Here is an 11,241-nt window from a genome sequence, read left to right as displayed (position 1 = left end):
TTCACATACACTAATAAATTTCAATTTGACCTTACAAATGAAAATTGGGACAGTTTGATGACCGAACCATCAATGAACCTAGATATTATCTAATAAAATTCCCATAAATCATAAATTAAATCGCTATATCACTTTTAAAGCTGTTTTTATGCATTCACTCAAACCAATGATAAATGGACATTATGAAAGACATATCATTTTTAACAATACCTAGCGCAAACATTGAGGTCAATGACACACATTTAAAAAGCATTTATTACAGCCAAGCAAATAAATAAATAGATAAATCAGTTAACAATGACAAAAATAGCACTTATTATTTTACAAATAATTTTATATTTCTACTCTATAAAAAGATTGTCAAAAATTGATCATAATTTGTTAAGTACACAAGTGATTATCGTAGATAATGTTTAGACACCTGTGTGTACATCTAAGGTTAGTTTTTAACAGTATGAATATGAACAAGTTATAAACTACTTTAGACTTCAACAAAAAAAAATAACTAAATGCATATGCAATTAAACAAAAAATAATGCACCAATAGTCATTGCTTTGACAATGATTCTTAACCTTCCTTTTGTGAATTGTCAGTCGATTACCTGTGACTTTTTATGAAAATTTTTGTGGCTTCTCAAGACCTTTTGGCTTGAACTATTCTGAAAAACAAACTATACATACCTAATTTCTAACTTTTCATTTTCATAACTAGCACGACAATATTGCCATGAGAAGCAAACATAAAATTAGAGAAAAGACCAGACGGGTGTCACAGTAGAACAGGAACTTTCTTTCCGGGAAACATTTGCGTACTCTAAACTCACCAAAGATAGCAGGCTTACAACAAAAGCTACCATGCTAATAACGAACTGTTTTATCAAGAGATTCGAGTTCTTTGGATTTTTGTAAAATCATCTCGTATATACGGACTATTGTGCTTTTGATTCTGTTTTTGATCAGAGACTTTTCCGTTTTGAATTTTCCTCGGAGTTCAGTATTTTTGTGATTTTCCTTTTTATCCCTTTATTTGTGATGTTTGCTGTCCTTCGACTAAATATTTTTGTCTCTTTTGGTATTTTCTTTCTTATATTTTGCTTAATACGAGTGTTAGGTATACTTAAATGAGAAATAAAACACAACAAAAAAAAAAGAACACGTACACAACAAGGAGGAGACTGACTGTTACTTGTTTAATCAAACTTGAATTTTCTTGGTGGTACACATGTCTTTTTTCGTTTCATTTCTGTAAAATTTTGTTTTAATTTAGCAATACATTCTATGACTGAATTTTAGCTCTATAAAACCTTCAACAAAATAATATAATATGACATGTGAAAAACTATATGAGTAATGCTCTGAAATTTAGACAACATCTTGTAAATGTATTCTTGTAAATGTATTACAATTATGTGCTATAGTGTGAAATAATGTGTCAATGAATAATATATAGCTGCTAATATTCAGATTTTACAGCTTGATAAAACATTGTTATCGGTAATTCGTATATTTTCCTTTTGATCTTACTGCCTAATATTTTCGAGTATCAAAGTACTGGCTGTACCACTGAAAATATTAGGCAATGCATTGTGTGACGTCATAATTACCGATAAACAGAATAATAGGTAGTTTCGTTTTTGATATAGTCAGTATCAAAAACGAAACTACCTATTATTCTATATTTAGCAGCAGTCATCCTTCAACAACGAAAATATCACTGTATCCAATAACTGTGAAAATCCATGACTCATAAATTTATATGGTTATACTTTCAACTTAACTTGTGTAATTAGATTATTTTTTTTTGGGGGGGGGGGGGAACTTCCCTTCTTTGAATTTATCTTCGAGTGCAGTATTTTTTATATACTTTTTGTCTTAAAAACTGTCTCTGTAATCAGTATGATCCATAATGATATCACTACTTTTTATCAGATTATGAAATACGTAACTCTCGAGACGTAACTACTGTATGCATAATGTCTGAATGTATTTATTCATATATGTGAATTGTAGTTAACTGTTAAATGTGTACTGTATACGATATGAAACTAAAACATGAGCTATTTGATTTACCCATTGCACACTATCACACTATAAAGCAACTTATTTTGGCAGAATTTTTATTTCACGTTTAGTCATTTCTATTCCACTTCGCGGCGAATTAAAATCATGATTTTCTAATTCCCCTGATTTAGTTAGATAAATCTAGTTCAACTTTTCGCGTTATTTTGGCTTCTCGCGAAAGTTAGTAAAATGAATCGCCGTTGAAAATTATTTGACTCACAGCGATTTCGGAGTTCGGTATTTTTGTTATTTTACTTTTTATTTGATGGAACATGTTTCTCGATCTTTTTCATAAAAAGCAAGTTACTCACTACATTTTTAAAACTAAGTTATAAGATTTGGGGGACAACATAGTGCATTCAATGTTAATTCAAGTTGTACCATTACATGTATTCAATAGTTTGCACATAAAAAAATTGCCATAACATTATATGAAACCAAAAAAGAATAATATAACACGTAATTAAATTTGTTGATCATTATATATAGTACACAATATATACCATTACTCTTAACAACATTTTTATCATTATATGTAACCCAAAGTGTAAACCATTGCATGTAACCAAAATGTAAACATTGCACGATACTGATATTGGTTTATCATTATATGTAACTACAAAATATATACCATTACATGTAACAAAATGATATATATCATCATGATTTTAATATACAATGTTTCCATTAACAAACTGGTTTATCTTCTTTGTCCATTTCATGAAGAACATTTGTTGATCTATCACAGTGTTGTAGCTGATGACTCTTTATCACAGCTTGCAGGTCAATTGGTCTAAATAGAAAGAATATAAGTTTTACGTCATATCTATTTTTTTCATAGCCAATTCACAAGGTTGTTTTGTTTAACATTATAGCATGTTAGGAATATGTGGCAATTGTAAATCAAATTTTTTTAAAGTTTACAAACGGTATCTCTCATATACTTTTTGTTGTCGCGTTTCAATAAAAGAATTGTCATTGATAACTCCCCAACACTATGTGCATATGTGTGTTATTTGTCCGATCGTTTCTCCAGGTGGCACGGTAGTATTTGCATTCCAGAATTTAGGTTGCTCTTTTGTGTACCCTACTTAGGTAAATGTATCTAAACAGTGTGATTGGACAAAAAATACAGTATCAACTGAACATACTTTCCCAAACTGAGGGATGAATCAGGTGTAGAAAAATATGAAATAATTTTACATACAGATGAAAATGAATTTTTGAGAATTTTTTTAATTTTTGTATTCACTGCACCATAAAATACCTAAAAGTACTAGTGGCCTTAGGTTTTTAAAAATAGCAAAAAAAGTAAACGGTCATGATACATATTCAAATTCATTTTTGAATAGTAAAATGAAAGTACTTCAGTTAACTGTGAATGTAGAATTTTTTGCAGTGTTAGAAAGTGGTGAAAATTCTAAAAAGGCTATCATTATCCCTTATGGGCCAGGAAATACTACCGTGCCACCTTAATGGGGATATATATTTTTACACTAAATCAATAAAGGAACTTTTTTTACCCATACAATTTGTAAGTTTATCAATAAAAAGTTGATTAAGGGCAACTATGATAAAAACAAGCCTTAAATTCCACCCCTGAGAGTAAAAATTGCTGATTCAGCAAATTTTGGCTGATGTGTAGGTAATAATGTAAAAATTTACCTAGAAAGTAGAACTTCATTATTTTTATGTAACTTGCAAATTATTTTTAATTATAAATGCTCGCTTTAACTTTTCGCAGTGTCTGACACATGTGCAACCACTGAAATTTGAGACGCGACATTCTTCGGTTGCATGTACATCCTATTATTTTCACCGAAATAAATAAATTGCATAATTTCTTATTTTTTTCAACACAAGTACAGCTATACTAGTTTTCTTGAGGTTTAATTTGTAGTTCTAATGTAAAATGACACCAGAAGGAGCTTTTGGGGAACCAGTAAGTGGTTAAGGGGTTCTTACTTAGTCATCTATCTCTCATATTGGTCTGAAAAAGAGATAGAAATAGGGGTTTCTGTACATTAACTAGACATTATTTTTGACAAAGAATGTATTTATGATGCTATATCAGCAAGATTAAATGGTTTATTCATTTTCCATGCAAATATCATTAGTTGTTAATATTTTCTGACAGTGAAAAGCACAATAAAGGCAAATTGATTATGTAAGGGGACATAATTTAACTTAATGCATACATGAGAAATAGACAAACAGTCAACTTAGAGATGTATTCTAGTACATATACTGTCAAACAGATTTTGGAATAATAGTTAACTGCAATCTAAAGACTCTTGTTGTATTGCCCTCATAATCTGGAAATGTTTAAAGTAATATAAGGCATGCTGTAAAATGTGGAATGGACTTTAATATCAGTTTTCATGATTTGGTGCTTAAACTGTTTCTTTTTGTCAGATTAACCATAAACATAGTTGGTCATCCAATAATTCCTCCTGAATCACCATGTTTGACTTCTGTGTTGATTTGAAACATAATATATTTGGGTTTTGTTCACTCCTTAAGTAAAAATGGTAAAATGAAAAAAAAGTGAAAATCTGCCAGATGGGGTAGGGATGTAATGTTTCATTTTTTTTGGTAAGAAATGAGTGCAGACTAGTATTCTTTATTGTAATATATTCCAAAGTAAGAAGTCTATGAATCATAGGTGTCATGACTGGTTTCAAGTTTGTTATGTCTTGGTTAAGGTGGCACGGCAGTATTTGCATTCCAGAATTTAGGTTGCTCTTTTGTGTACCCTACTTAGGTAAATGTATCTAAACAGTGTGATTGGACAAAAAATACAGTATCAACTGAACATACTTTCCCAAACTGAGGGATGAATCAGGTGTAGAAAAATATGAAATAATTTTACATACAGATGAAAATGAATTTTTGAGAATTTTTTTAATTTTTGTATTCACTGCACCATAAAATACCTAAAAGTACTAGTGGCCTTAGGTTTTTAAAAATAGCAAAAAAAGTAAACGGTCATGATACATATTCAAATTCATTTTTGAATAGTAAAATGAAAGTACTTCAGTTAACTGTGAATGTAGAATTTTTTGCGGTGTTAGAAAGTGGTGAAAATTCTAAAAAGGCTATCATTATCCCTTATGGGCCAAAAAATACTACCGTGCCACCTCCACCCGATTGTTAACAATAATAAGTTTATAAAAGAAAACTTTTCGCTTCAATATATTTCATTTTGCAGAATTCTTTTTAAATTGGTTTATTGCATCATGATGTAGAATTTATAGACCAAACAATCTCAAAAGTGTCACAATAAATCAAAAGTTCAAGTTTGAGCTGTTAATAACAAGCATCAATTTTGTGGGTTTTTTTTTTGTTTAACTTTGAAACTACTAGTAATCAAAGACACCAGACTTGCATTTTAGAACGCCATACGCACGTTTCGTCTATATGATTTCAGTGACGCCAAAATTAAAACAGATGGAAGGTAACTCAAATACGAAGTAAAAGAGTATTTCCTACTTATCTTATTGATAAACATCAGCAGTATACTTTTTATTCATATCATTATTTCCATTACGACTTTTATGCTTGCTATTTTCATCATATAATGTATATATCTAAATGTTGGGTAAGAGGAATAACTCTGAACAATGTTTAGAATATTATAAAATTTAACATACCTGTCATTAATGATCAAAGATGAAATTCCTCCTTGTAACGTAGATGTGTCACTATCAAGAAGTCCACCGACAGCGACGTCATAAAGTAGTTCCTTAGAAGAAAACCATCTGTATGGTACGTCGTATGGTATCTCTATTGATGATGTTCCTAGACTCACAAGTAACCTTAAATATATCATTTTGAGAGATATAGAAGTACTAACATCAAAGAATATTTACCTGATTCACCAATACCTTACAATAAATACTGTAGATTTAGTATTATTCTATGGATACGAGTTTACGAGGATTTCAGGGGTTCAGGTGAATTACGAATTTAAATGTTCAAGTTACCCACGAAAAAAACAGTTTTTTCTCAATCCCGGAAAAGTGGTAGCCACGAAAAAAAAATGATTTCAGAGAAAATCTGATGTACGTGCAATTATTGGTAACACTGAGACAGAGAAAAACAAACTACAATCTTGTATGTATTATCCTAGAAAACATGCATGCATTTTACTTTCGCAAGAATTACTTATAGGCTATATAGCAGTATAAAAAGTTTTCAGTGTTATAAACATACCATATAGACAACACAACAATTACCTTATGTGACTGCAAAATATCAAAAGAAGTCCTTCTTGAAAGTTCAAACTGTATCCACTTTTAATTGATATAGAATATTAAGCGATTTGGATGCATACACATCTTAAAGTGTTGTTTTAATTTTTAAATGCGGTTTACAAAAATTAGATAAGTCCCTTCAAAAGTGTGATTATTATTATATGTATATCATATTATGGTACATGCATAATTTATCTTAATATTTGAAGATCATAAATTCGCAAGTAAGAGGACATGCCAAATGCTGAATTCCAGATTTAAAGAAATACAGCTACAAATAGATAACTAGAAGCTTTATCAGTCCCAAAAACAGCTACAGATAATTGATTGAGACTGAACTAATTTTAAAAAACAAAGTCTATAAATAGATCATTTAAAGGACATCAGTTTTGATAACAAATCTATATAGAAACACATTTGAATGGTATAATAAGCTAAGAAAAAGTAAGCAATTAAAAACATGTTTAAATTTTCGGAAATTACATTATAATTGTTTTGAACGAACTGATTTAGGATTCATTAGGTTTTCATGAAAAACCATGTTATATGAAAAATAAGATTATATGGCATGTTTGTCATTGATGCAATTTAAAACAAAAAAATGACGTAGAAGTCGGCAACTATAGGTTATACAGTACTGCCTTCAAAATTTCAAATTTTTCATCACATATTTTCATTTCCAAAAATAGTAATATACGTCATCTGTTTCGATCATGTCGATTCAAATTTAAAGATAATGTCGAATTTTAGAAAAGAAATATAATCAATATGAAGACAGAGTAAACTGTTTCCAATGAGTAAACTGTTTCCAATCATTAAGTTAAATAAAGAATTTAATGTGAAATGTGTTTTTGTCATGCATGCGGTTATTTCGTTGTTTCTTATAAATGACAATCAAGTTCAGAAGCATAACCATAGTAACTGTGTACCTTTCGTCACCAGTGTCCTCCACCGATATAACATGCCAATCATTGATAGTTTCGTCTGAGTTTAATTTGTATTCCTTATCTTCTTTGTTGTCTGATATTTCCACTCCCTTGCTTTCGATAAATACGGTCACATCAAAATCCTGAAAATTAAAACAGAGTTATAATGACATATTACGATGCACTACTTATATTAGAAATAAGATAATTTTGAAAACGCTCAATATTATCATATATATGTCTCTCAACTCAACATATTTACATTTTTCTGAAGATATCATAATACTGGTATTCATCTTATGAAATTTAGAAATTTTACCGATCATATCTTATTTCATGATGTCATTGGCTGATTCTTAATCCGCATTTGGGTGATTTAAGAAGAAACTAACGATGTCGATGCCACTAGCCTCGCTCCTTTTGTAGTTGATGTTACCCTCTGTAACTTTTTATTGTTTATTTTGATATGTCTTTATACTCGATTTCCTAGATTCCAACATCGGTAAAATACTGTTGCCTATATTTACTTTCTGTATATACATTGTATTCACGAAAGCAATCTTCTTTTACAGTAGCATCTATTGATTATATTAGAGTGAATAAATAGTTCAATTTTTCGACTCAAACTTCGCAGTTTTTTGGAATGTGTAGCAATTTTTAATTTTTAGTACTAGACCTTAGGAGTCAGTAGTTCATACGCAGGTCTTTTTATTGAACATTTATACCTGTCTCGTGGTTTAAATTCAATTGGTTGTGTTATGGGTTTTATACTTCTGTTTACATATCCCCTTTATTTTCCTTTACTCACGTTTTGTGTAGAGCATGCATCTGCAAAGTGCAATTTTCACTTACTTATGTAGTGAGTATAATTATCACATGATCCATAGTGATACAAATATAAAATAAAGGTAATTATCGCGTAACTATGATCAACTATATGCAATTATTTATACCTTTCTATATGCAATTATCTATCCCTTTCTATATACAATTATTTATACCTTTCTATATACAATTATTTATGCCTTTTTCTATATACAATTATTTATACCTTTCTATATGCAATTATCTATACCTTTCTAGATTCAATTATCTATCCCTTTCTATATGCAATTATTTATACCTTTCTATATACAATTATTTATACAAAATATACTATTATCTTACCTCTCCTTCAACCCGTTTGAAGTGTAATAGTGTACCTAATGAATCCTTCCCAACAATAATGTATACTTTATTTGCATCTTTTGATTGCTTATACACTATAGGTTTACTCTGCTCGGTAAATTGTACACATTTTCTCCAAATCTGAAATATGTATAAAAAAGTTATTTATCTTGTAAATTCAATGGATGGTTCAATTACGTTAAAACAGTGTAGCATAACTCAAAATTGACAGTTCTTTTGTAAAACGACAAAATGTGTGTTGTATAATATGTCAGTAAATTGATTGAGATAGAGACAGGGTGGGTTGTCATCTTACGGCTATTCGCTTCTCTGTTTCAGAATAACAAGTTTTCGTAAAAACTGTAAAGAAAGAAGAAACAAATTGAAGGTCAGTGAGTTCGTTTTTTTAGATATGATCCATTGAAAATTTAGCGGGAAATGAATCTCTCTAGAATTTTTCATACATTTAACATTGTCACCTTTTTAGAAACTGTAAAACAACAACAAGGATTTTATGATAATCAAAAATGTCTTTTTAAACTATGATATGCAATAACATTAAAAACAAAAAAGTAAGGGTTAGTGGTACAAAATGTTAAAAAAAAATACATGGATAAAACCAGAGGATTCAGAATAGATAGTAAATATTCAAAACCAAAAGGAGCGAACATCCTTCAGAACTGGTTTAGCCAACTTGCATTTTCATTTTCCGGGTCACGAACCTCGTCAGTTGGATTTTGTTATTTCTTAATTTATTTTTGTGGTGTTTTTATCATTTGAAGAATGTGACGTTGATGTAAGAATCTGTGCGATTTAATATTTACATCTTGAGAAGACATCATATATTGAACTCAAGTTGTCTTTCTAGATTACTGTATAGTTAGATTGCTGTTCTTCTGTTGTTTACCCCTCGCCTTGGTTTAATCCTGTATTTAAGTTATGAGATACATTTTTGTTTTGTCTGTTGCTTGGTCCGTTTCTGTGTGTGTTGCGTTTCGGTGTTATGTCGTTGTTCTCCTCTTATATTTAATGCGTTTCCCTCGGTTTTAGTTTGTTACCCCGATTTTGTTTTTTGTCCATGGATTTATGAGTTTTGAACAGCGGTATACTACTGTTGCCTTTATTTATGACGCAATTGTTTTGAAATTCGAAATGATGAAAACAAAAATCTGTTATGTCCTGTACAACAACAACACAACTTTAAAAGCTATAGTATCCAAAAAAGGTTAATATTATGGTGAAAATAGCGGCTGCAATTATTTGATTGTTTATCAATTTGACAGAATACATGATTTACGTCTTTTGATCTGATAACTCTTCGTCTGTTTGTATCCTTGTACATCTTTGGCTTTCAATATTTTTTAGATGTGTGAGTTCTTGATGAAGATGAATACAGAATAGCGCCTTGTCCGCTAGAAATTAATCACGTGATTTAGTGTAAATTCGAGCCATTCAGAGTATCTCGTCTTCGGTGTTTACATATATAGCATTTGCGTTTTATTACACCTTAGGGTTCCTGTTAGAAAATGGGTATAAGGAGTACGAATTTTGAACCATGTTTTATTTATCGGTTATGTATTAGTATAATACTTACATTTTCACTACATTTCCCATAATATACGTTTTTACTTTCTTCAATCATATATAAAGGTATTTCCTTTTTGCTTATTGAAAATGATGATATACAACCACTAAATGATCTGCAATAAAATCACATCTTTTATTCAACCCTTAAATTATTAACGGCAATATTTACATAATAACAACTAAATGTATATTATGCAACTGTTATTTGTTTCATATATAGGAAGATGTAGTACGAGTACCAATGAGACAATTCTCCATCCAAGTCGTAATTTATAAAAGTAAACCATGATATGTTCTAATGTCTTGTACAATTTCACAAAGACCACTGTTAATGTCAAAAAAGGGAAAATTATCCGTTATAACTAATCGATCTTTGACAGGTAGATATCAAATGATGCTAAATGTTAGCAAACCAATCTTAATAGTCTTCATCGAAATCAAATTATCTACAGTATTTTTAACCTTCTCAGTGATTGCAAAATGGCTTCAAAGATCTAAAATTTAAGTTTCATACAAGAAACAAAACTGTAATCCCTGTAATGTTTTCTTAATAAGGTTTTTTAAGATAATTGATAAAAGTTGTATTTTAACCCTATGTTCTGTTTATGCCATGTCGGCCATATTGGTAAGCAGGTATCTTCGGACACATTTATAAACGAGATACCCAGTGATGATGATTGTGGGTTAGTTTGGTTCAAATTGGCTGTGTAGTTAAAGATAAGATTTTCGTAAGAAGTAAAGAAAGACGACGACTACGGATGATTTCTAACGGGTCAGATGAGATAAAAGTCTGGCATGAAAAATAAATAATTTTACTATTAAACATTTAAAAATGTAAATACAGCATTCCGAGAATAAATGTGTCGACTATCAAATAATGTTAGGTGTAACTGAAATTCTGAAGAAATGAATTCTGGAATCACTCATTGGTATAATCTTTATAAAAAATTACTTGTAAAATTTCAACTGATGGTTTGACAAAAGCGGTCTAAAATCATGAGGTATTTTTCTATGGAGAATGTGCAAACCTTAGTTTTGCTTTCCCTGACAGAGAATGACTCTGAACACCCAGTCCACCAAGATATATCCCATCAGCAATACGTGATGTGATCTCCTGTCGGACTAGTTCCTGTTCAAATGTATCATCCAGGTGGTCAGTTGTCGCTTCTATCACATCATTACCAAATACAACCTAAAATATAACGAACAATTCTGTGTTGACATGAATTCTTTCAATATAAATA

General features: G+C 30.2%; 1 protein-coding gene across 2 annotated transcripts in view; it reads right to left on the bottom strand.

Moving 5' to 3' along the window:
• Positions 1-237: 237 nt before the first annotated feature.
• The window catches only part of LOC143073592 (uncharacterized), a 73,100-nt gene continuing 62,096 nt past the window's right edge, over positions 238-11,241 (bottom strand). For both annotated transcript variants that reach the window (XM_076249247.1, XM_076249246.1), the window contains 6 exons: positions 11,026-11,189; positions 10,005-10,110; positions 8,411-8,551; positions 7,247-7,386; positions 5,715-5,879; positions 238-2,854 (listed from right to left, as the gene is read on the bottom strand). In XM_076249247.1, coding sequence (XP_076105362.1) covers positions 2,749-2,854; positions 5,715-5,879; positions 7,247-7,386; positions 8,411-8,551; positions 10,005-10,110; positions 11,026-11,189 — 822 coding nt within the window. In that variant the 3' untranslated portion in view covers positions 238-2,748. The remainder of the gene's footprint in view (positions 2,855-5,714; positions 5,880-7,246; positions 7,387-8,410; positions 8,552-10,004; positions 10,111-11,025; positions 11,190-11,241) is intronic.

This window comes from Mytilus galloprovincialis, chromosome 4, assembly GCF_965363235.1.
Source record: "Mytilus galloprovincialis chromosome 4, xbMytGall1.hap1.1, whole genome shotgun sequence".
NCBI lineage: Eukaryota > Metazoa > Mollusca > Bivalvia > Mytilida > Mytilidae > Mytilus > Mytilus galloprovincialis.
Note: the sequence above shows the minus strand (reverse complement) of the source record. Positions and strands in the feature narration are given on the sequence as shown.